General features: G+C 39.3%; 1 protein-coding gene across 1 annotated transcript in view; it reads left to right on the forward strand.

Moving 5' to 3' along the window:
* Positions 1 to 7,279: 7,279 nt before the first annotated feature.
* Positions 7,280 to 27,625, forward strand: part of clybl (citrate lyase beta like) — a 62,906-nt gene continuing 42,560 nt past the window's right edge. Inside the window, exon 1 of the mRNA XM_027166036.2 lies at positions 7,280 to 7,406. Within this exon, the coding sequence (XP_027021837.2) occupies positions 7,336 to 7,406 (71 nt within the window). The 5' untranslated portion in view covers positions 7,280 to 7,335. The remainder of the gene's footprint in view (positions 7,407 to 27,625) is intronic.

The raw sequence follows: 27,625 nt of genomic DNA on the forward strand, positions 1-27,625 counted from the left end.
ATGATAGATAGTTTTACCCTCCAAGACATACCTCAGTTTATATTTACCATACCTATATACAAATGAGGCACAAAATAAAGGAAAAACAAATAAAAATCAATCACAGATTAGTCTTTATATCAGTTTACATCATACACTGTAACCGCAGTCATCTGAAGAAAAATCTTCTTTTTTTTCAATGTGCAAATTCTACCCTAATTTTCAGTTGTATTTATGATGTTTTTCTTATAGATGTAAAAGCATTTTACTTTAGTCAGTGTTCCTGTTTAAACCGTTGTCTTTGACTGAAGCATGTCTGATTACTAATTAAGTTAATAAAGCATTTTCTGAATTTCAAGTCAACTTGCATTGATCATGAATTTATAGAGAGCCATGATGTTAATTGCTTAAATTAGATTAGATTAGATTAGATTAGATTAGATTAGATTAGATTAGATTAGATTAGGCAGCGAAATGTAGTTAGCATCTAATCAGAAGTCTGAAACAGTAGTGACATATGACATATGTACAGATATATATATACACACACACACACACACACACACACACACACACACACACACACACATTTATATATATAATTTTTTTTTTATAAAATACTTTATCCTGCAGTACACGTCTCTCTTTTTCGAGAATTATATCTGTCATATGTGGATAATGTGCAAGAGCAATATGAGTCAATGGATCAGGTAAATAATTCATGTTTGAATGAAGAGATGGATGAATATGATAGATAGATAGATAGATAGATAGATAGATAGATAGATAGATAGATAGATAGATAGATAGATAGATAGATAGATAGATAGATAGATAGATAGATAGATAGATAGATAGATAGATAGATAGATAGATAGATAGATAGATGTCACTCTTTTATTGAATTTCTTAAAGCTTTAATGAAGAAAAGTGTTTGTTGTGAATTTTTTCTAATGTAGCACAGCAAAAAGAAATAATGTCTGTATCTAAAAAAATATACTATTCATTTAATAGCATCAGATGGCATTTAGTATCATAGACATAGTATTTTTATGGAGGGAAAACCACACACTGGATTAAACCCCATCTGCTAAGCTGCTGAACTTTTCTCAGGGGCAAAATAGTAAGTGCTGGTGTGCATTCTAACGCCTTGTCACAGTTCGGCTCCTTTTGAACAAGCTTCAGCAGTGAAAAATGAGAAACAAATGTTCCACTGACAGTTGTTCTCATGCCCGGGGAGGGAGGATATTTATATCAAAAAAGGTGCGAACATAAACAGGCTTTATGGACTGGGCAACACTCTGGGTGTGATGAGGGGCAAGAGCAAATTTGGCTCCTTGAGAACTTTAATGTGTGAATTATGTGCTTTTTTTACAGGCTGCCTGGATGGATGGATGGATGGATGGATGGATGGATGGATGGATGGATGGATGGATGGATGGATGGATGGATGGATGGATGGGTGCTGGATGGATGGATGGATAGATGCAATGGCAATGACTTTAGAGATGGTGTGAATTGATCCTCGATTGCCTCACTCTTCCTGTTAGACCTACAATAGAAAGGCAGATTTTTATTAAGATAAAAAAGCAATCTCATAAACTGCATCTTCAGTGATAGAAAAATCTGGAGATGTTGACAACTTGCTGGACAACAACCAATTTTGACAACAACCAATGATGATTTTAACTTATTCATATAGTTTTTATATTTAGCTTTGGCTCCATATTTAAATAAATAGATTTTTATTTATTACCCTAACATCACTGTCCTCTACACATTTGACACATTCGGTATAGAAAAATATGTAATAAATTTCAGCTGGTCATATCATCTGTTTTCATATAGCTTTTTTAAACTGTAAATTTATTTGCATATTTCTCTCTTTTTGGCCAGTTTATGGGTCCCAGTGGTCAATAATCAGCCACATGTTAAGACACAGCTTCTTCGTCCAAGTAATGTATTAATAATCAGATGCTGCTGTCACTTGTCTTGCTGTCAGTGTTCACTTGTTTTCAAAATTTACGGGTCACTGGAGTGGCATTTGGTACTTGTCCCCAGTACAAGTCGTGTCCTTACTAACTAGCCAGTTGTGACCACTGTGTGAAGCCATGCTTATGGCAAGCCGATTTCATAATGTTGACCATGTAAGTGACAAGGATGATGGGGGAAATGCTTATGCAAAACTGAAAATAAATAATGCATGAACTCATATCAGCCTAGAGACTACATGAACATGGTACATATTGAAATAAGGCAGCACATTGTCCTTGTCTTTTTGATGAGGTGGAAAGCTTGAAATGGAGAGAGAGAGAGAGAGAGAGAGAGAGAGAGAGAGAGAGAGAGAGAGAGAGAGAGAGAGAGAGAGAGAGAGAGAGAGAGAGAGATTGCATTAATATTGAACACAATGTATGATGGATGCATAATCAACAGTTACACCACTGATGCTTACAGCTATGCCGGTGACATTATTGCTTACGGATTTTAAAGGCATTTTTCTTAAAGCAAACAGTTAAATGGGTTGTGAGTTTATCTATTTGTAAAAGCCAAACTTTAAACATTACACATGGAGGCTTTTGTCTCTAGAAATAAGCTTTCTCTTTCCTTTCATCATCCTTTCGGTAGGTGTGTACTGAAATGTTTGTTCACCTCAAACCTGCAGACCACATGTTTGCTGTAAACAAGGCTCCCACAGGAGGGAATTTTTTAAGCAGGTCTGAACGTGCTCATTAATTTGGTTAAATGAAGTGAGAAAGTAGAAGCCAGGGCCAACCAACCAAACTCAGGGATTAAAAAGCAGAAAAAAGAGAAATGCCTCCCCGTGAACGCATTTCCTGTGATAAAGGGCGATGAGAATGAACAACTGCCACTACTGGGTCAACAGTGCTCCAACTTTGTACAGCAATGAGTTAATGATTTGACATACACCTAGCCATATGTTAGACTGAACTTTTTAATCTTATTTTAAGAATAAATAAATAAATTGACTAAACGACTAAGACATTTATTTAGATGATACGCTTAATCTATAAAGTGTAAAAATATTAATTTTGTATTTTTACATAAAAAAAACACAAACATAGGCATTGGATTTGGTTGGAACATGGGGGGGGGGGCTGAAGTGTGAATGGGTATTATAAAAATAATATGGAATTTTTTTTTTAAATAATAATATTACATTGATTTTTTTTTATATCTGCAATTACATGAATTCCCTCTCTTTCTATGTATCAACCCATCCATACATCTATCTGTCTAAATTAACTATCTAGTTTTCATCATTTACGATCAAATAATGATAGAAAAAGTTGGGTGATGCCATCTGGTGCATCAGAGGGGGGGACGTCTAGTATTTTTATTTGATTTATTACAACAAACTCACAATCAATTCCAAACACAAATAAAGTTACAAAATAAATTACTTCTGCATGTTTCAGTTGATCATGGCATAAATATTGGGAGGTCGTAATTGCTAGTACTGATTACTGCGGGCTTACAATACCTCCCCAGAATTACCTCTACCTTAACATAACCTTATCAGGGCCATTCACATGATTCAGATTAGTCATCCATACAAGTGTGAGGGAAATATGAGAACCTGGACAAAACATACAAATCTCTGAGCTCAGGGTTGAATGGAGGTGTGAGGAGACACCATCTTGAATAGTTAATTCAAAAAATACTGCAATTTTTTCTTAGTATATACATTTATTACTTATGTATAACACTGTATACAATGTTATGAATAATATATTAATAAGAATTTTATTAAATATAATCCCAGCTGGTTTCATTTTCAGAAGAATTAGAACTACTTTTTATTGAAATGCTGATTGTCCCCTTTCTTTGGAAACTATACATCTACATTTAATAATAAATACTATTTTGTTTTGTTTTTTTTATTTTAGTACAAATATAAAGCTCTATGTGGTCTAGAGCACTATGTGGTCACTACAGGTTAAATTGTTTTTCAACCCATCAAATCATCCTGCCACCTACGATCATACCTCCTCTACCAAAACTCAGCAGTGCACACTGGCCTTCAGGCGAAACACTAGATCATCATGCTTCTTGAAAAAGGGTCAGGAAAAACGAACAGGGGAAACCCACTATTCACAAATCAGAAAGTCCACTTGGCTGGGGCTTACTCATCTGTAAAAATCAGGGAGCGCTGGAAAGTTTGTATAAAAGGGCATTTGACAGTGTCATGCTGTTCCGTCAGCACAGCACTTGCTGTAGGCTCTGGCATTCCCAATTGACTTCCAGGTCATTGGGTAGCAGCAGCAGGAAGCTGCGCTCAGAGCCTCATGGCAAGCCTCTGACTCACAGCTGGATCCGTAACAAGGTATCATAGGAAATGAGTTGGCAAAACATCACTGGGCTAAAGAGTGTGAAAAACTTGCCATGATATCATTTGTAAAGGTAAGCGGATGAACGCACTCTGGTGTCCCAGACCCAAGTTCTCCAGCCTTCTATGAGACTCATCTTTCCTAGAGGAAATAATTAAATATTAAATATCTCACCGTTGAAGCCTTAATGTGTTCTTTTCACATCGACATGTAATTTTAAAAAATTGTTTCAAGTTTGAGTGTATTTTTGAAGGACATAAGTACAAATACCTATTTTAGACAACGTTTCAATTAGTTTTTTTTTTTTTGCTTAGTTTTGCTAAATAGCTAGAATATATGTGACCTGTTTTGACATCCTATTAAAAAAAATAAAAGTGGTGGTTCTTTATTCACCATTTAGGTATTTTGTGGACTGGTGATGCTTAAATAAACAGACTGAGACTTTCTGAGCCCTCCAGCTTTCTTTAAAGCATATAGCACGGCCATGTGTAGTTAATAAATTAAGGATGATTATGGGGATATATATATTTTTTTAATTGATATGCTCGACACCCTTATTGCTCTCATGCTCCCATTATCTCCAAATTATACTGGTTTAACACAATAGAAATTATTATTTAGAATCATAATTTTTATATCAGTGTTAAATGTTTTTATTCTTGCTGAATAATATCACTATTCAAATACTTCACAATAATATTGATACTTTAATAATGTTATACTGTAAGACTTTTTGATAGATTAAAAAAAACAAAAAAAAAAACAATACTCTAAATGAAAATGGTTTTGTTAATCTCAGCAAATCTGCCAGGAAGCATTAATGTTGTAGTGAGATAGCTATGAAGTATATTTGCTTACAGTCAGAGAAAAAAAAAGAGCTTTGAAGAATGCAATATCAAAACTTTTAAGCAAGTCGTTTATTTTTTCAGATACGCCTTTGGTTTATGTCATGCAAATGCACCTTGGGAGTTCTCTCTCTCTCTCTTTGTCTCTGTCTGGGTCTCTCTTTCTTTGTTTTTGGAGAGATCATAGTTGAATATCAGAGCCAAGTAAATCTAATCAATTATACAGTTTTACAGATAAAATATTCAATATAAATCAAAACACATTTTCAAAAAGTCACAGTATAATGAGAAATTTAAATTGGAAAGAGAAACCGTTTGTTTATTAGAGATGCCAGAGTGGGGTGGTGACTTGCCATCCATAAATTTTGTCACTCCTAAATCTCCAGACCTCAATCCTGGCACTATTTCAAGATTTTTAATGAACCCAGACATCAGAGACATCAAACCCTGGTGATGCATTGTCCATTTGTATCAGCGAGTGCTATGAGGACAAAGCAGAGAAGCAGAGGCGAGACATGTTTTCTTACATAAAAATTCAACATTAGCTTTTTAGAAAGGATCATTAGGTGTTTTCTGTGCTGTAGCTGGCATCAAAGGCATACAGCAGGTATGCCGATTTCTCAAAAGTGAAGGAAATTGCTTGGGTCTTGAACCACTGTGTACAATATTGATTAACCTGCCTCATATGCCATGCACCCCTCTTTGGCTGAACCAAACCCAAGCTGCTTTTGGGGGCTCAGTGGTTCCTAGGGGAGACCAGAATAGAAGTTGAGTATCTTGCTGTGATCCAAAGAAAGTGTGCCAAATGTTATCAAAACGGGATTAGTGGACAACAGTTGTATATAATGAGAGCAGGAAAAAGGGTAGTTTCCAAGTAACCAATGAGAGGAATTTTCAAACTATAACACATTTTATTTATTTTGCATCTATGAAGAAGTCTCTATGGGATCACATAGACCTCCAACCATACTGCACTCAATCTGTCGCGTGATATTACAATTGCTATTATTATATATTACCTTATATGACCAGAAAAATGGTCAGGAACGTTCAAATGAAAGAAATCTCTCTACTGAGATCTACTGCCACCATTTGCGAAGCCATGCAGTTATGCATTTTGCACCATGCGCAGAATGAAGTTGGTGTAGTTAAAGAGTCACTGTGGGCCTGTTAGCAGTAAAGGTGCACAGCAGGCTGGGTTTGAGACTACTCCTCTCACAGCTGCTCACACATTTTCATGCATTTGAAACAAAATTGGAAAATATAAGCTGGACCGATTCCTCCGAATGAATAGCAAGATGAATGTTACCCAAGTCTATCCCAGTGTACATTCGTTATTACTTTTATACACAGGACCTGCATACTGGTTTACATTATATAGCTTTAATTCTGGAGTGATGAGAAGATCTTATGAAGACATGCATGCACTGTCTAACACACACAAATAAAAAAAAAAAAAAAAAAAAAAAACATAATTTTTTTTAATTTAGGGGGGGAAATATATATGTATTGTGAATGACATTTGAAAGGCTTTAGATGGAAGCATTTGGTGGAAGCCTGGTCACACACGGGTTATTTCTATCTGCATGGCACTCAAGGAGCTTGCAGAAGTGTCCTACATCTCTCTGTGCTCACAGCTTACACATCCGGGAACTGCTTTTTGAATCCTGACATTTGGAAAGAATCCCCTGCTGACTAAATCATGCCAAATATTGCGTGTCATTTGTGAGCCACACATGGACCTGGCTGACGGTAGTAGTAGTAATCCGCCTCTGCTGTGCACAGCTCCTGGGGTGCTCAGTCACTGCACTCCTTGCTCTTATTCCCCTGTCACGAGCATCATCATGCAATGGATATTTATGGAAATATGGTTGTGATGACTAAGTAAGTTTAAAAAAAAATTTAAAAAATGGAAAGGCCACATTGACACCGACAACAGAACAACTGCGTGAAGCTGTTTTTTTTTTTTTTTTATTATTATTATTATTATTATTTTTAGCCATTTAAAAATAACCACCTGAAATAGTGCATAATTATTGCGTGTTTATCCCAAATAGGCTGCATGTGATTTGGCAACCGAGGTCCGCTGGTCACGCCCATCTATCAACGACCAATCACAAGTCTTTGCATGAACAAAGAGGCGCAGACGACAACCAATAGAAATGTGTTTTGAGATGACAGTGGAAAACATGGCGCTCTACATAGCTCGAGTTTACAGGAGGGAATCTACTCAGTAAGTTTTAAAATACTTCGCTGATTCTTACGTGTTTTCCATGACATGCGTTTGTGCCCGTTTTATATCTCTTCCTGTTTTGGATAGGCGAAATAAAAAAGGTGTCAGAGTGATAAAAACAGTGATATTGTCCTTGGTAGTGCTGTAACTGTGACTCCACACTGAACCTCATGTGTGTGAGACTGTCACATATTTCTCTCATATGCTGACAAATATACTGGGGTGTGCAAACAGCTTAAAGGCAGACCTATTTTAAATTAAATACATTTGTGTGTGTGTGTGTGTGTGTGTGTGTGTGTGTGTGTGTGTGTGTGTGTGTGTGTGTGTGTGTGTGTGTGTGTGTGTGTGTGTGTGTGTGTGTGTGTGTTGCCAGGTCCGCGTTTTCCGGGTATTTCTGAATTGTTACTGTGGGTTGGTTTTATTATTATTATTGTCTGCGGGTTGTTTGGGGGATTTGATTATTCAAGATTGCATATTAAAATGCATTCAAGTTTAAATGAAACCTAAGCATGCTTCTTATATTATTATTATTATTATTATTATTATTATTATTATTATTATCATCACATACACGCGCGAGCGATCATGCAAGGTCTCCTCGTGCACGCGAGGATTTTAAACCAGGTGTAATGCTAATTACATCTATGCTGTAACTGGAGAAAAATTGTGTCCTCATTCACAAAGCTTTGACTATTGAGGGAAATTAGACATTTGACCTTTTGGGCTTTTTTGGATTTGTTTTTATTCTGGATCATGAATGTTCTTTGCACTGCTTTTGTAACTCAGACCTGGATATTCAAAGCCCTAAAATTTCAAACCTGTACAAACATGTTCCATTTAGCTTCCTAATTGTCTTTTGTTTTGTCCTTTTGTGAAATCCTTACATCTTACCAAGTTACACAGAGGTTTCCTTCTGAAAAAATGTTTCAAGTACAAAGCTGGAACTCAATGGGCCAATGACATCCATTTTGTCAACAACAGCCATTCTCTTGAGTTCATACTGAGTGATAAAGCAGGTCCAACATAATTTAGTTTAATGGGTAGACATAGGTACGCCAGGACATAGGTACGCCAGGACATAGGTACGCCAGACTTTCAGCCATCTATTCCAGTACCATTCCATTTCAGTTCACTTTGTCTATATTGGACCAATGTTGGAAGATGTGTTATGAAAAATTCTTATATGCTAGTGTTAGCTTAACGGTATCAGGTGGGCCATAATAACCACCAACACATGATGTTGGATAACTTTGCGGAGTATCGTTTCTTACGATTATGGATACATCAGTATTGTATCCAGTCAGAATACAGAGTCTGCGATGTAGACACAAAGTATGGTCTAGTTACTAACTACAAGCACTAGTTAAACTATATACATCTAAAATTTGAAACAAACTGGACTTCTACAGAATTGTCTGAACCTGAAAAGGAACAGGTTTGAAAATCATGATTATAGTAAAGTTTGGAGCAAAACACTATATAGCGATGAATCCATGATGGGGACACTCTGAAAGACATTTATAGCAGAACTGGTCATGTTTGGGTGGAACATGTAAATGCAAGATCTTTAAAGAAAAACAAACTGTTATTTTCATATTTTTATTGCCTATTATAATTTTAGTCCTGCAAATTCCTTCTTAACAATTAGTTTTAGACTGATGGTATTAGTCTGTGATCTAAGGAACCAATATTAATATATATTTATTGATGGAGACTTCAAAAGCACTTTTGTTAATCACTCTGGATTAATTTGCCAAATGCCGTAAATGGTAAAAAAAAAAATTATACATACCCTATAATATATACACCCTGGATGGCCAAAGTAGTAGTTGTGATCCTCTGTGTAGGCAAAACCTTACATTTGAATTATTATTTTTTTATTTCTAAATTATCTCCAGAATGCAGTATTTCACCACCTTATTGTGGTGAAATACCCAATAATGTGAATTGGATACTCTGACAAAATACCATTATGAAACGTTCCTCCGCAAGTAGCCAGTTTTCAGCCAGTGAGTGTGAAGTCATCTATCAGTAGAAAATTAGTAGCCTGGGAAAGGGAATATATATTTTAATACTGTAAAATGTAATTTTTTTTTAGGTAGACCATCTTAATTATGAACTATTTTATTGTAGTTTTTAGTCTTTTTTGTGTATATCACCTTTTTCTTTTTTTCTTTTCCCTCCACAAAACTTGTGGTAATGTTGGATCCTCATGGAGTGACGAAACGTCTTGTTTTGGGTTCAGCAAAGAACTGGTTAAAATGTCCCACCTCAGTTGGCTGGTACTGTACTTTGTGAGGATGGGAGGCTACATCTGCACCTGATTCATCTTCAGAGACTTTAATGAGGAACTTCAAACAGTTTAAATGTCAATTACAAAGAAGGCATAGTTTAAGGTCCTAGTAATCTGTCCATATTGGTCATCAGAACATGGTGCCAGGTGGCTTAAATTCAAGGCAGATGAATTTCCAGAGGCGCTGTTCTGATGGTACAGCTCATCTACAATGTGTGACGTGACTGCCATGCCAGGCATCGTCATATTTGCAGCTTGCGTGTGAGCACAAGGTGCATACGGTGACAGTTTTAGTGCCTGAGGTTCTTTCAGACGTTGCCATGAGGATGTGTTTAGCTCTATTAATTAAAGCCACCGGCTTCTCATTTCTCATTTTGTTTCTCGGCGATGAAGCCATTTTCTCTTTCTGAGGGAGCACGAGAGAACCAATTATCAAGCATTTAGTTTTTGCAATTTAGAAAGAAATAAAAAAGCTTGTCAGTTTACCATGTCTCTAATGGCTTGGTGTTTTGCTGCAGATAACGTCAGGTATAGTAAATTAGGAGTTGAGGTTGCACACCAGGCTAAGTGCTCGTGCTGTACTCTGTTCCAGGCAATGTAAGAGTGCATGGTTTATGTTAAACAAGTCGCCACTGGCATGGCAGCACGCTGTGTTATGTCACCAACACCCACTTGTCAAAGATGCCGCAGCATCCGAAAGGAAACATTGACTGGCGCTATGAAGTCGACAAGTGATGAAAGTGGCCTAGAGCTTTTCAATTACACTGCCAAGGCCTAGACCCTATAAGTTAATGGGCAGCTTCCTCTTTTGAGGCCTGCCAAGGCTTAATAGCACAGGTTATAAAACCTTGAAATGTAATGTGCTACTATAACTTCTTCAATTAAAAGCAACTGTGCAAAGGGAAATAGGAAGCAATTTTGGAGAGGCATTAGGCATAAATCAAAGGTGGATTTTCGAATAGCCTCAGTTTACAAACTATTCAGGGGGTAAGTGAAATTTAATAGATTCTTATGCACCCTTCTGTTAGGGGTATATCTGGATAAGCCATAATCTGTTTTATGCTGCCTGCAGACCGACACTGCATCATAAACAGGAGTTTTGTAGGCTGTACAATGTTTCAAAGTACCTCATGCCAAGCACTATTAACGCCAATAATGAACATTTTTTTCATTTTGAATAAGTTAAACTCTGAACAAAACCAGGCCACACTCAGTATGTGGCTGCAAGCTTCATTATGAGCAGGGAAAAAAAAGCAGTTGAAATATTTTCCCAACATTTTTAAATACTTTAAAAGTTTGCAGTTCCACTCACACACTGTAGATGCTGTGGCTGGAATCCCAAAGAAAAACAATCGAGTCCTGTGCAAATAGTCTTGTGTTGACAAATCATTTCCATATTGATGGGTGCTGGTGACCACAGCATAATTAATTGAGGTGTGTGTGGCCCTAATCCATTTAGGGAAGAAAGCTACTTTAACCAAAATTTACATTAAAGGTTTGTCCAGTTAGAATAGCAGAGAATGGCCAGCTTTGGATCCTTGCACTTAGTCATCTGATCAAATATATCCCACTATTGTAACAGAGAAGCTATCGAAGAAGAGAAAGGTGCCTTTAGTACCAGCTAATTTCCTCAATTCCTACGTGTGTCGGACATGAGTCAAAAAAGAGATCAGTATACTGTATGTGTCTTGGGTTTTTATACTATAGAGGACGTTACTGAGTACAAGGTGAATACTGTTCTTTCAGGGAAAAAATAAAAAATCTTTCTGGCCCTCTGTTCAGACAAGTACTTCAATAAATCGGTCTATTACCTGTAGTTGACCCTCCTAAGCTAGCCTTTGAAATTTGTTACAGAGCATTAACCTAACACATGTTGCTGGGGGGGAAACAAAGACTTGGTAACAGGATTGGGGAACAGCTGAGTAAACTGAATGTGGTTGGGGTGGCAGGCCGAAACACTCTTGTCCTGGAGGAAGCTAGGAAGATCCATACGGCCAGCAGATGGGCATTTGTGCTCCGGGTCCCCACAGACAAAAACACTGACCCAAACAAGTGCCTCTGCTTTTTGCATCAAACACTTTGATCAACACAGGATCTCGGCCAGAGAGCGGCACCTCAGATAGGCCTCAGGATTGCATCTGTATAAACACGCTCTGCTAGGAATGTGTGAACAATGCAGCGAGAGAATCTTGTTCAAAAACCCAGACCTTCGACCAAAGTAGAGCCTCTAAGTTCCACTGAGCATTGAACCCAGATTACATAAACACTATAGAGATTAAAATACAAGTAATATAGAGGTTAGAATAGAGATTAAAATCGAGTAATATTGCTGGTGTGCGAGTTTGAATAAAATTAACCATCTTGACAGTCAAGGAAAAAAGATGTTTGGTCAACCATTGTTCTTAATGGTTCTGAAATTTGACTGATTGACATTGAAAGAGAAACTACGCCATCTGAGCTTTCATTCACGGCAAAGCTGAACATGTCAGGATCATTATTATTATCCTTAATGACAGTAATAATAATAAGAATTAGTTTCTTACATTAAGGAAATAACTCTGATATAATTCATCCACATATCCTTACCTATACTGTGAGTGATTATAATTATATATGTTTTTATAGATAATTTAGAAAATATTACCACTATTATTATTTTAACTAACAATATCTATAACACAGTAACGAAATCCTTTTGCACTGTTTCTTGTCTGGTCTGGAAAATCCAGCCATTTACTGTAGCACAGTGATTTTTTGGACTGCTAGCGACATGCTGAAATATATTATTTTGCTGCTCATTGTAATCGCAGTACGTCTTGTAGAACATTTAAAAACGGACTGATACAACTTGTGAAGGCTGAAACATGCCATGCTTTGCTAAAACACACACAGACGAGATTACTCAGAAATGCTGAGAAACCTAAGCGCTCTAGTAAACAGTACTAGAAAAAAATAAGTAAAGTATTAAACAAAATCATTCAGGCAGGCAGGCAGTTGTCTGTTTACCATTGAAGTTTACATACTGAAAATATAACGTGAAATTATATATGAATGTTATTGTTCTATAAATGTTAACTATAATGTTAAAGAGTATAAACGTTAGAGAAACTGTTTTTTGACAGTATAGAGAGTCACCTTCTTATTGCATCCATGGGATTTTTACAGTCTTACATTAAGGGGTTAGTTTATTTTTTACGCTGATTATCTAAAGCAAATTGCAGAGGAATAAACCTTCCAGTCCAGTATGTTTTAATATGCTGGATAAGGTGGTTTCTGAACAGTACATAAAGCTGTAGCTCAGTGATTTGACACCTGGAGCAGTTCAGGCAGGTTTTAGGTGTTAGTGGTGTAATTCACCTTATATCCTCTTGGGGTCAGTGTGCACAATGTTCTGCTGGTCTGAGTGGCACAGCGGCTTGATACCCAGATTTACATTCAAAGAAATTAAAGGCATCCAGGTTTTTAACAGCTAGCAAATAGGTTTAAAATGTGTAGCATACTTTCTGAAATGGTTGCATATATTAGAGGCTTTGGATTTATTGCTTGCGTAGTTTTCCGTCGCATGCTCAGAAGCAGACTGTGTTTGTGTTGATTAAAAGAGTATAAATATTCAACAACTTTTCTTAAATTGGGGTTATGTTTTTTAGTTATGTAGTCATAAATATTAATAATAATAAGAATAATAAACAATGTATAACCTGCCATTACCTCAGGTCTTCATTTGCTTTTAAAACGTCAAAAACTTGTCATGTTTGTGCGTGTAAAAAATTATCCTATTGCAGTTTTAGCCTAAATCAAATAATACCCTTTGTCAAAATAACATTTTAGAGTAAATTGGACTTACAGTACAATTAGGAGTTGCATCACAACGTGCAATCGAATGAAATCCTTCCTTTTATGACTGCATAAAAAAAAATTAAATATGTAAAGAACAGAAGCAATAAGTCGAGTAATAATAGTGGGAGCAGATTTCCCATGGTGCCGCACATGTAAATGGAGAGAGTGGAGCCCTGAGGTTGGGTCCCACTCACTGATGTCCCGGTGAGGACGTTTCACCGGTTCTCATTAGTTTTGGAAATGAGCATTTCAAGGGGAGGGGGAAACTGCACTCGACCATGAACAATAGAAGGAGCTGCCTGTCACGACTCGCATCTTCTTAAACTCTGGGTTTGGCTTTGATATTGAACGTATCTAGATATTTCTTCCTGTGCGTCTAATATTTACTAGCGATTTTGGGTCGTTTTCGACTTTTCAAACACCACTTGCAAACTCTATAAACGATTTGTATTGTTCGTGCCGGGGTGAAGCTTTGCACCTACTGAGCATTGGGTGAAGCTGAAACAGCAATGATGCTGTGTGTATATATATATATAAATTATTATACACTAAGATTGTGTGTTTTAGAGGATTTGTTTCCTTTTCTGAAATCATTTTCTGACTTTTGCACAGTATAAATCTGATATTTCAGACACGCAGTTAGTGTTTTTATGTTAATTAACTTTAGACTCTTTTTTTTTTTTTAGTTTTTTTAAACCGCTGACAAAAAATAAGCCTGTTCCTTTTTTAGATTAAAAAAAAAGTAAAATCTGATCTGTGTAAGAGACAATCTTAGCCAATCCCCAATGCTTATTTTACACTTATGTTGATAACCACTTACCTTGATTTATGAGTTGTGTAAGCTTTATGGTGACTTTGAAGGCACACATCTTTCCACCAGGCTGAAGGCTTTGTGCAACAGTCGTCTCGTCCTGTTTTGTTGATTGTTTGTGTGCTTTCTGTTGTACCGTAACATGACATGTACGACATGTGGCCTGTAACTTTTTTTTTTCTTCAGTGCTCAAGCTCACCAGAGATAAATTAGCATAGGATATTTATCATCATTTCCTGAATTTGAACAAGGCCCAGTGTTTTTGCTTATGTTCTATGTGGATGCCTTCAGCACAGCTGCCTGGTGATGACGACGCCTCAGGGTTATTTATTTATTTACATTTTTTTAAGGTGTGTGTGTGTGTGTGTTTATGCACGTGTGCGGTGACTGGATGCAGCCGTTTGAGGTGGAAGGCAAGCAGGGCTGTTTGCTTTGTCCCCTTAATGGGGTTTGTGATGGGCCTCTGGTCACGTCACTGAGTAGTGCTGCAGCTCATTAGAACCAGGCTGTGGTCCTGCCACACACACACACACACATCACATCACAGAATGTTTTACACACATGCACACACACACACACCTGTATAGGAGGTAAAAAATTGTGAGCACACAACATTCTGTGCTGTGTGTGCGCGCACGCGTGTCACAATGATGCACGTGTCTTTCCACGTCAGTCAGCCCATGAGTTGGTTACAGTCAGGGCTTTAGGTTCTTTGTTTTTTTCCCCTACACATAATGTTTGTTTGGTTAGGTTTTGTTTGTTTATTGTTTCCAGATGGCAGTCCTCAACTTTGCTTGCGTGGCTTTCAAGTTCCCAGTGAGCATTTTATAGCTCTGGCTCGAGTGCTTATCCTGTTTCCTAGCCCCTGCTTTATGACAGCGACTTTTTCCTCTCAAACCGAAAACAACTGTCCAAAGTGCTGTGTGCACTTCTCGAAAGTGTAAAAGGAGGAGCTAATCTTTGTTTTGACTCTACAAGGTTTACCCTAGGTTTAAGGGTCACTTGCAAGGCGAGCGTCCCCGAGGCTACCATTCTCCACAATTTATTTCCGTATTGAAACCGAGCCAAACTCCTTTGTTCGTGGAGGTGCAATGAAATGTGCTGCTTTTGTTACGAGGAAGGACTGATGAGGCTGGAAACCTTTTCCCATGGCAGGGTCTGGGCACCATTAAGGACACGTCACTTATTTACAGGAAAAGAGCAGGTCAGCTGTAAACGCGGGGGTGGATAGCCTTACTCATCGGATGCGGTTAAGGGCAGGACTCTCATCAAAGCTCACAGCTTTGTTAAACCATCCTCTCCCTTCACAGGTTCTTTTCTCCACTGCCAATCAGTGGCTCATTACTCTTGCATTCCAGCTCTCCTAATCGTATTTTCCTTAATAACTTAAAGGGGAATTCCAGTCATGTTTAAGAATTTTCTTTGTCTGGTGAACGAAGTCAGTCAGCACATTCTGAAGCTGGGAAAAGAGGGAAAATCCATCGGAGGCTTCGCACAGGCATTTGGCATAGCTGGTATCAAACAGGTCGGCTGAGGAAAACAGCCTTCAAAGCAGATATATCGAAGTCATACCACCAGATACACACTTCTCATCAGCAGAAGGCCACACTGGAATTCACATATTACAAAGATGAAGCACAACAATTATGGAATCAAGAGAAATCTCTTTGGAAAAGCCAAAGTGTGGAGGAAGAAAGGATCTGCTCATCATCCAAAGCACACAAGATCATCTGTGAAACATGGTGATGGTAGAGTCAAGGCTTCTGGAACATTCTCCTTAATCTTTAACTTTTAGTGATGTACGTTCATGTAAATCATAATGGTAGAATTCTGTAGTCTAAAGAAACTTTCTGTCAGCTTGCAGAAAAAAATCCAATCTAACTCCAAAACCGATTTTATTTTATTTTATTTATTTATTTATTTATTTATCTGTTTGTTTGTTTGTTTGTTTGTTTGCTTGTTTGTTTGTTTTTGTTAGTTTAATCTAACTTCATAATACAGCTTGACAATGATCCAAAACATACGGACAACACAAGTACATAATTGTTGGTCATGTCACCAGGTCACAGGTTCGATGTAGTTATTGCAAGTAACGGATTTTCAGCCAAATATTAAGTTGTGTTTTATTTACCTTCAGGTTAGTCCTGTTTTTATTGCTCCTGCTCTCGAAAGCAGTCGAACACATCTAAATGTACATATCAGATTCAAATCTAAAATACAAACGTCTTCAGTGTATAGCAAGCAAATAAATAAATAAAGGACCTTCCTGTCCAATACATTTGAAGGGCAATGTACAAATGCTCACCTTAATTATTACATATCTGCAGAAGAACGTAATAGCTTCGATAGAGAAAAAAAGAAAGCATCCTGGAGGAATTTATATAATGGTTGCAATAGAAACCTGATCTGTTCTGAAAAGCCTCTAAAAGTTTACTTTTACTTTATATTATTATATGAGGTGGTTACAGCTACGTCTGGTGTAATGACTGATGCGGTGTCAAAATAAGATGGTGTAAATAAAACAGAAGCAAGCGTATCGAAATTCGGGCTCATCGGTGCTCCCACTTCGCTCTATTCATCTTTACTAGAAAACAAGATCAAGTAACTGCATCTACATGCAATGGATCAAAGGATAGGAAATAAAACTAGGAATAAAACTTTCATTTTTGGATAAATTCTTTGTTTGCCTCATTCCCTAGCTCTGTTACACGGCTAGAATACGAAAAGAAACCAGCATGAATACTAAAACTCTCTGTCATCTTGTAAAGTCACCAATAAGGCAACATTTAGCTTTTTTTTTCCCCAGTCGCATTGATTGAGAGCTGCTCACATACACAAGCACCACAAGAACCTCAGTGAAAAGAGACAGTTTCAAGACCCCGTAGCTTCTATTTATTTTAAAATAAAACCAGCAGCCGAGTTTTCTCACCGCAATCACAAATGGAGGAGGAGGAGGAGGCGTTTATGGTTTTCCATAGAAAACAATAGGAAACGATAGCCACAGGGTTTGCATCCGAAATCGAATACCGTAACTATATGCTGAATTCGATTCAGTACCTACTGCTTCGCTGTTAATGCAGTACGTACTAATCAGCGTATGTGTGTCGTACCAATGCAGCGAATACCCCCCACACACACACACCCCACACCCCCCACTCTGGCGTTGAACGAGTACGATTGCATCACATGGAAAACGTTTAATACCTTCAGCACTCGCAACTCAAGTGAGTCGACATTTCGCCTTCATTCTTTTTGATTCTGAAAGTGCTGAAAATCTTTAACCTACGATGATTCGATACAAACGGATTTAAAATCAAAAGTTCTGCATCCAAGATTGTAATTGTAATAAACCATAAAAAGGCTACCAGAGTTCTGTGCCTGTATGGGGATGTGGTAGCTTAGTGGTTAAAGCGTTGGATCGAAATTTTGCGAGTTCGACCCTCAGGTCCTCCATAATGGGCCCCTGAGCAAGGCCCTCAACCCTCAGTTGCTCAGCTGTATAAAATGAGATCAAATGTAAGTCGCTGTGGATAAGGCCGTCTGCCAAATGCCATAAATGTGACGCAACATGTGACTACTGTGTGAATATTATATTATGGATATTATATTACTGTTATATTGCTCAGGCATGGTGTGTAGCTGAGAGAGAGAGAGAGAGAGAGAGAGAGAGAGAGAGAGAGAGAGAGAGAGATTAGGTCAGGTTACCTCTGTGTGTTAACACTAAGGCGCAGTATTTGAGTCACTTGTAATCACGAGATCATTAGTGTGTTAGGAAGGTGCCGAGAGTGCTGTGCCGCTGTAGTGACAGAGTCTCTAGCCAGGTCCTGACCCTCAGCTGAGAAGTGCCTCTTACACGGTTCCCTTAATGTCCTCACTGACCGTTTGGTGACAACGCCGCTTGGCCACATTGCTCAGGTTTAGCTTAGAATCCGATTCTACATAAAAAGCTCCCGATAACCATCAGTAGGTTTGTGGCATTGCTTAAAGATGAAGCTAGGGGATATTTATTCATTAAATAGCGTGATGTTTCTTTTATTTACTTTACCTCATAATGTGCCAGAGGTTTTTTAAGGACTGCTTACTTAACAGTAGAAGAAGCTGGATGCAAGCGTGCCAAGATATTGATCATCCATTCTGTAAGCCGGAAACGACTACCAAGACGCCCTCTAATGGCATTTATGGAATGGGGGCATGGAAGCCTTTATTATCGCCATATATACATTACAGCATAGTGGAATTCTTTTCTTCGAATATACCAACTGAGGAGGTTGGGGTCAGAGCGCAGGGGCAGGTATGATACAGCACACCTGGAGCAGTGAGGGTTAAGGGCCTTGCTCAAGGGCCCAACAATGGCAGCGTGGCAGTGCTGGGGCTTGAACCCCGATACTCCTAATTCATACATTAGGACACAATAGAAAATCTTCTCATGATATTTATTCCTTTTGCTAGACCATATTATATTTGCAGCTGTCTTTTTGGAGTATTAAGTTCCACAATTTAAGGACACAAGGGCAAGGTTTTTAATTTTATTATAATTTTTCTACATGCATCTCAATCACATGAATACCACTGAATTCGATCGTTTCACTAAGTAAAGACATCTCGACGGGAATTAGTATGTCGGCCCACATCCGCCGTAGCCTGAAGGCTCTGGAGAAGGCCACATCGCCTTGTTGTGAGATGCAGCCAGAGGTTGTAACTGAGCTTAGCATGACTACTGGAAACATCCCAGCAATGCCAGACACCATCCCGGGCCAGATTCCTGCGAGTGCAAATAGCCAAAGGGCAGTAGGAACGACAGAGACGGTGTTAGATGTGCTCAGAAGACCGTGTGGCTCCTAGCCGAAGATGTCCTGAATGACAAGTAATGGTATGAAGTGCAAATGGGAAAACACTCGCAAAATCGATGGAGAAGGAAATAATTCTCCAATGCTGCATTCAGATGCACTGTGCTGGTCCGAGCAGGTCGGACGTTTTCCGAGATGTTTTACTAGATCTACTGTACCAACTTCAGAGCGTTTACGAACACGTAGAAACGCTGACCTGCTTGTTAATTTTTAATTTAGAGGAAGTGATCAAAATACCCTTTTTAAATCATATAATTGTAAACAAATTATTAGCAGGTAGCGTATGGGCCAACAAACAGCCGAGCGAACGAGCGTTTCCTTTTTTTTTTTTTTTCGATTTCTGGCCTTCATGAGAATACAAAGTAAACGACTAAAGCGCTCGTTTTTATTTATCCATTTATTCGTCTAGTTCGAGACAAAATGCAGTCAGCAAAATCCAGCACGTCAGCTAAAAGTACCATATTACGGTGACGTATTTTATTTTGTTCATACCTTCTGCAATTGAACCGCAAGGATTTTATGACACTTGCCCTTATTGTGGAGTGCAGCAGAATTGGCGAAAGGCGTCTCTTCAAAGCGCCAGAGGCTGTTTTTTTTTTTTTTTTTGTGCTTACGCTATTTGAAATGGGTTTGTTTTGCCAAAAATAGCCTCTAAAAGATTTAACCTTCCACTGCAGGCCAGCAAACAGGTTCTGGAAGTGTCTATTTTTAATGCAGTCAGCATAAAGGACTGTAATTATGAAGTTAAGCGAGTCATAAGCTAGGTCATTTGAAAGTGACGGCACAGGAATGAGACCAAATCCTTTGGAGGCAGAGCCTTTCGAGGGCACGTTCTGTCTCTCCCAGTGCAAACCCCAAATCCCGGTCTGTCCATTTGGCACGGCTTTGATCCGGTCATTCGACAATGGACCCATCACTAGATTGCAAATTAAGTCGACTGGACACAAAATATGAAAAGCCACTTTTTTTTTTTTCCCTCCACTCCCTCAATTTAGTCTTTATACTACGCCGTCTACTGCAGAAATAAATAAAAAAATACAAATCTTTTTGGAAGCCACGGCTCATTTCATTTGTTTTGATGTTATGCTGAGTATTTGTTCCCCATTTAGGATCTGTCTTTCAGATTTTTTTCGACCGGGCTGTGCTTTGTGTTGTCGCCGATGCTTCATCTGAGGCACAGACAGACATGGACGATGGACGATGCTCCACTGGTAGTCTGGCTGTTGTAGGCTGCCCACTGACACACACATCGCCATGCCTTTTAGGCCCAGCTGCAGCCATGCGCTACTTCCTGACGGCTTTTGTTTACCCTTCTGGGCCCCAGCTGTTGAGATAGGTGATAGCCACGCTTTCTGCTCCAAGCCCAAAACCCAACCCTCCCTCCTCCTCCACCCCCAAAAAAGAAAAACAGAGTCTCTGCGCTTTTGCACCCCAAACCCTAAATAGGCGCATTAGACACAGCACATTAAGAGGCTGCTGGTGTGGAGGTAGGTGCATGTCCCCAAGGCCCTTCTTCGACACCCACCACCAAACACACACACACACACACACACACACACACACACACTCACACACACACACACTGACTAGATCAGGAGGCATGACTCTGGAAAAGAAAAAGGCATAGACTAAATGCTTTTTATTTTTCCTCTCACCAGTTTCACCCCCACACAATTTTCACTCATCCAACAATGTCATAATTTCTCATCAATATCTCTCTCTCTCTCTCTCTCTCTCTCTCTCTCTCTCTCTCTCGGAAGAGGTTGCCATCATGGCGATTGTTGATATTTTTAACACCGTGTCTTGTGGCAGTTTGTTTGATGTAGCATTATGTTGCCATAGACTTGTGTTGCTGTCTTTGTGTCCCCATTGACTTTTTTTTCTTCTTCTTTCTTTCCTTTCTATCCCACCCTCCTCTCTCTTTTTTCTTTTTTTCCCCCCGCTTTCGGAAGCATACACCCCGTCGTAGCCACAGCGCTGTGAAAATACCCACAAGGCCAATCAGACCATATGTAGTGTTGCCGATTTTTTTATTATGCAGCAGCAGAATCGCGACACAGCAGGGTATTTCTAAACATGAAAATGAATTCACAGCTAAATGCTCCTATATGCAGTACAGAGGCAGCATGGGAGGGGAGAGGAATCAAACGCAGAGTTTCACTAGATAGCAGACAAACCAGAGAAAAAGACCCTGGGCTGCCTGGGCCTCATTTTCAAAGTCAGCACCACAAATGGAGTCTCGGAATATAATGCTGCTTTTTCAAAACGCTTAGTAAAAAAAAAAAGAGAGAGAGAGAGAGAAATAAAGTGACAGACTTTTGATTTCCCAGAATGTGAATAAACTGTATAATAAACTGGACGTTGTAGGAAAAAACTGTATAGCAGACTGTAATAAAATCATGCCAGTGATAATGCCAATTCAACTATCTGTTTATTTAATAATAATAATAATAATAATAATAATAATAATAATAAGACTAGACAAAGTTTTTTTTTTTGTGCAGTCGATATTACATATCCCTCCTCTGGCATCCCATTTTCCTGAAAGAGGAATGCCAATGGCATCAATAGCGCAGGTCTGGGATCTGACCTGTTCCTCTAAATAATGAAAACAGTGATGGTGTCTCTCTACTAGTAATGAACTTTACCATGAAAGTACTTGAGCATGACTTTGTCTCAGAGCAGTGCAAATGGAATTGCCCCCCGACGGTTTGGAATGCACCCAGCTGGCATTTAAAAGGTGATAATTGGAAAATACAGGATACAGCCATAGTTGGGGAAGGGAGTACATGTTCTAGAGATTTAACCACTGCATGCTTGATCCAGGCTGGGCTGAGCTTACCTTTCAGATTACTCTCTCACTCTTCTCGGTGGTCTTTCTATGACCGAATGCTCGCTTTTTAAAAAAAAAAAAAATTACAAACATTCGCATTTTAATGCATTATACAGATGACAAGAAGAAGTCGTCGACTTTAATTTGTCACGTCTACTGTACATTACAGCACAGTGGAATTCTTTCTTCGTATATACCATATGCTTTGGAAGTTTGGGTCAGAGCTCAGGGTCAGCCATGATACAGATTAGATTAGATTACATTAGATTAGATTCAACTTTATTGTCATTACACATGTTCAAGTACAAGGCAACGAAGTGCAGTTTAGGTCTAACCAGAGTGCAATAGTAGTAAGTGCAGGATATAAAGTTTACAAGAGTTAAATAAGTTAAATAAAGCGGTAATATGGAATTAATTTACAGATGTGTGTGTACGATGAGCACAATATACAGACGGTTATAACTGTAACTGAAATTCACTACATTTTACAGAAGGATATGTGTTGTAACAAAATATATGGTTATTACTATAAACAGTCATTTACAGATGTGTACAGTATGTACTACAGCACCCCTGGAGCAGAGAGGGTTAAGGGCCTTGCTTAAGAGCCCAACAGTGACAACCTGGCAGTACTTGGGGCTTGAACCCTGATCAACAACCCAGAGCAGCCCAAAGGGAGAAAAAGTAAAGTGCCGGGACACCACAAGACGCCAGGATCGAATTCGGCACGCCTTGCCACAAGTCTCTGGATGGAGGACTAGCATTCTTCCAGATATTTCTACAGTCTGTGCTTTGATGATTCTGATTGTGCAGATGAATGAATGATACCATCACTAACTGCTTTATCCTGCTCAGGGTCATGGCTCTGGACCTTATCCTGGGAATTCACACACTTGTTTACCCAAATTTAGTTCAGCCTCCTACTGGTATGTTTGGAGAAACTGGAGAACCTGAAGGAAACCTACATGGACATTTAAGAGAACAAGTGAGAGCTCCAGAAGGTCAAGTCAAGAAGCTTTTATTGGCATTTTAACCGTATATAGCTGAGGCAGTACATAGTGAAATGATCCGACGCTTCTGAAGGACCATAGTGCTACAGTAAACAATATAGCGCCAAGCACGTAGAGCCAGTTAATTGTCTTAGCCCTGAGGTGCATCGTGTTCAACCTAGTACAAACAACGCAAGACAAGAGACGGTGCAAACACAATACAAACCACTACAGGACAAATATGCATTGTGTGCATTGTGTATATTATACAGTACATCGTGTAAAGATCTAGCATTATGAGCAAAGAGGGTTCATGATTTTTTTTATACTTCTGTGAGATCTTGTGTACCGAGTAGAGGGACTTTCATTTCCCACGTCAGATCGTCCTCACTAAAACACATTCATCGGTATGGGCTTTAGTGGAAACGTAATGCTTTATTCAATGATTCTGGAATGAATGCATGCTTTGGCAAGCCATTCGTCTCAATCTTCTCAAGCAGGGCACGACAGGTTTTTGCAGAATTTCTGCGCTCTGAGATTAGTTCAATAAAAAGTGGTGTAATCTCACTCTAACCCTTTTTTTAATCGTCTCCCTTTTCCCCCATTGTGATCTCCAGGCTTATATTCCTCTGTTGGATCAGAACGTGTAGCCATGCAAAAGTAAAAGCTTATAAATGTAGTCTTTCCTACTATCACCACCTTTCTTTTTTCCCTCTTTAGTGTAGTGTTCTAGCAGTGCATAAAGCCAGACATGGCATTCCTCCTGATCTGAGGAAGGAAGCCTTGACGCCTGGGATTTGGAGAGCCTCACACCCATCTAAATTGAAACCATTTCTCTGCTCCTCTTCTAATTTGGGCTAAGCAGGAGCAGGCAGTCTTCATTAGAGTCCCTCAGTGGAAAGATGCTACTCGTGTCACTGGTGAGGCAAAGTCAACAAAAGATGTATAAACTTTAAGCTGTGATTTGTAGCAGTGCTTGTTTTTTTTTTGTTTTTTTTTCTTTCTTTCTTTCTTTTTTTTTTTGTAAAACAGTTCAAAGCTCAGTGAGCTCACAAAGATAAATAAGTTATCAACAGACACCAAAGACAGGCTAGGGGTTGGAAAGATTTTCTAGCTACAGCAACCCTTGTGCCATCTGTCTGACCCGAGCACCTCCAAAAGAAGTTTCCATCATTAGCGCGCAGCGTCCTATCGGCACAGGAAAACCTTTGAAATATTGTACTGGACATAGCTTAATGACTTCCGCTGGTTCGCGAGTGGTGATTCTGGTCTCTTTCTGCACACAGAGTTTGTGCTATGAAAGGCAGCGAGCTGAAAGAACACCCACTCCCACTCGGTTAACTAACGCCAAGGTACTGGCTTCATGCTCTTGTTTGAACATCACGCCAGTTCCTTTACTGGTTCCTGTGAATGACCGTCTCAGCCATTTCTGGAGGTGCTGTAATGTGTGGTGTTGCTGTCGATTTGCCATGTTTTCACAGACTTTGAGGGGTTGGACATGCTGAATGACTAGAACGGGTCAGGAAAGGCTGATGTTCGGTGCACGTGCCCTGCTATGCTAGACACCCTGTTGCTCCACCTCTGTACTTTCCATATCCTCATTTGTCTGTTCAGCTGAATCATGGACCATAAAGAATGCAATGAATTTACTTGGCACGCTCTAATCCCTGCTTTGCCATTCAGCATTTTTTTTTTTTAGTTAAAACTACAAATGGGTGAACACCTGAATTATGAGAATATAAATCACTAAAGATAACACACTGAAAACTGTTGTGAGACAATGTGATATCACAAGCAAGAAGCTCAGTATATTAACGTCAAAGTAGTATCGAGACATAACGCTTCATTTTAGCAAAGCACCAGAGACTAGAATTTATTTTAATTCAACATCTCTCTCTCTCTCTCTCTTTCTCTCTCTATGTCTAACACACACACACACACACACACACACACACACACACACACACACACACACACACACACACACACCAGAACATTACAACCACTGAAAGGTGAAGTGAATAACATTGATTATCTCGTTACTTTGACACTTAAATCAGGCAGCAAGCGATCTGTCGATTTTTGAAGTTGATGTTTTGAAGCCTGAAAAATGGCCAAGTGTAAAGATCGGAGTGACTCTGACATGAGCCAAATTGTGATGGCTTGATGATGAGATCAGCGCATCTCTAAACCAGCAGGTCCTGTAGGATGTTCCCATTAGGCAGTAGTTATGACCTACCAAAAATGGTCCGAGGAAGAACAACCGGTGATCTGACGACAGGGTGACTGACACTCGAGCGGAACGAAGGCTAGCCTTCTGCTCATTTCCCACAGAAGAGATATTTATACACGCTAATGCTGGATATGATAAAGGCACAGATTACTCTGTATGGTGCATTTGGAGTCGCTGTAGACTGGTCCACCAAACGCACCTGGCATGAGAGCTTCAGAATTGGACCATGGAGCAGTTGAATAAGCACACCTGTGTTTGGTTGTGTATATACACACCGAACAGACATAACATCAACACCACCTGTGTAATATCGTGTTTGTAGGAGCAGTGAAGGGAGCATGCAGAGAAACTGCTGTGTGTGTGTGTGTGTGTGTGTGTGTGAGAGAGAGAGAGAGAGAGAGAGAGAGAGAGAGAGAACTTTAGTTCTGTGACCACTGAGACATGCATACGTCCTAACAAGGGGCTACACGTAACTCGTGAGTCACAACACCTCATTTTTAATGACCACTTAGTAGCAACCAATACAAACAGCTAAATCAAATCTTTCTTGATATCCCTGATTGCTTAATGCGTAAAGTACAGTAACTAACTTATTTCACTATCAGGATTTCTGTCAGTATCCAAAAAACATGTTCTTTTCAGTAGATGTAGCTTATTGGTTAAGCTGTTGGACTACTTATTAGAAGGTTGTGAGTTCGAATCCCAGGTCCACCAAGCTGCCACTGCTAATCGAAGTCTTTTGTCCTGTCCTGGCAGGACAAAACTTTAACACTGGTTCACTAGGTTATAGACTTCGGATACTTCATTCCACCACCTCGGTGCTAGAACAGAATGGAGTCTTCCTGTATACCTACCGTACCTCTTACCCTGAGAGATGGTGGGACCAGTCGAAGCTAAATGTTACCACATGCTAAAGATTTGCTTGCTTTTTTTTTTTTTTCACCCCTGTACAGTTTGTAATCTCGGGTCATCAGTGAAATGGTCCGCTCGACTCAGCTCATAGTGTCAGCTTCAGTTAATCTGTTGACAGTTTGTTTTCACCAAATGTTTGGATATGGGGCTTTCTCCTGAAGACAAGCTTGTTTAAGTGCTGACCCGCGGCTGCTAGAGTTCTGCTCCTTTTCAACAGATACTGTAAAGTTTTCGCTTCACTGTCTCTAGGCGGTAGTCCTGCTAGTTGCATCCACTTGGCACTTTACGCAATTTATTAACCAGAGGCATGCAAACAAACAAGCTTCCCTCCCCACCTCATCTCTCTCTCTCGCTCTCTCTCTCTTGTTCTCTCTCTCGCTCTCTCTCTCTTGTTCTCTCTCTCGCTCTCTCGTTCTTGCTCTCTCTCTCTCTTGCTCTCTCTCTCTCTCTCTCTCTCTCTCTCATGTTTTTCCCTTTTTATCTGTTTAGATTTTTCTTAATTGATTTTAAATTTGAATTGCACCAGAGGCTGGCTGTTAATTAACTACTGAGGAACTATTCCCTTTATTCCCGTATCCTAAATTAACAGTAGCTCAGCCTTCACCTTTGAGATCTGCTTGGATAAAAGATTATGGGTGAGCCAGATACATAACCAAACAACAACAACAACAAAAAAAAAAATTCATCACGAGTAAGCAGTCGAGATGGTTCTGCAGCTCTTAGCCCTCTTTATGAATGAACGTATGCGTATACAGCAGCGGCAGGAGGAAGGCACGCTATCGAATGCATGTTGGAATGATTAGCCTGCACACTGCGCTACGTCGGGTGTCTGACACATGTGTTCGCTGTATGTGGCGCGTCCTGCGCTGCTGTGCTTCATCCTGTACTTACCTCACCACAGCTCACTACATCGCCCTGGGTCAAATGCTCTGCCGATGGATGTTAGTTATTAAGGTCTGTTACCTTCGAGTTACTGAGAGAAAACCTTCAGCTTGTTGGCCTTAATTCCCACCATCCAAATCCGCAAATGGTTCAGACAAAAAAAAAAACGGTTGCTGTGAATGTGTGTGTTTTTTTCTTTTTCAGTCAAGATGATGTAGGTAAGGTGTGAAGCTTAGATGTTAACCCACCGGTCTAGGCTGGTGGGTGTATCTTGTGGCATGATGTCAGTTGTGTAATATTTAAGAATGAAGTGGTGCTGATAACCTTTTGTGTTTTGCTCCATGATGTTTCTTTTAACAAACAAGACCAAAGCCTGTTCGAGATCATAGGAAAGAGAATGTTGGCTTTTAATTACTGATCTCACACAAGCTATGCGTGTGTCTGTGTGTTTGTGTCTGTGTGTGTGAGAGAGAGAGACGGCATGTGTGAGTAGATAGATGTAGTGTGTGTGTGTGTGTGTGTGTAGGTAGATTTAGTGCCTGTGTTGAGGGGCAGGGTAGGTTGGGCCTCAGGAAACTCCCC

The sequence above is a fragment of the Tachysurus fulvidraco genome, chromosome 6 (genome assembly GCF_022655615.1).
Source record: "Tachysurus fulvidraco isolate hzauxx_2018 chromosome 6, HZAU_PFXX_2.0, whole genome shotgun sequence".
Taxonomy (NCBI): domain Eukaryota; kingdom Metazoa; phylum Chordata; class Actinopteri; order Siluriformes; family Bagridae; genus Tachysurus; species Tachysurus fulvidraco.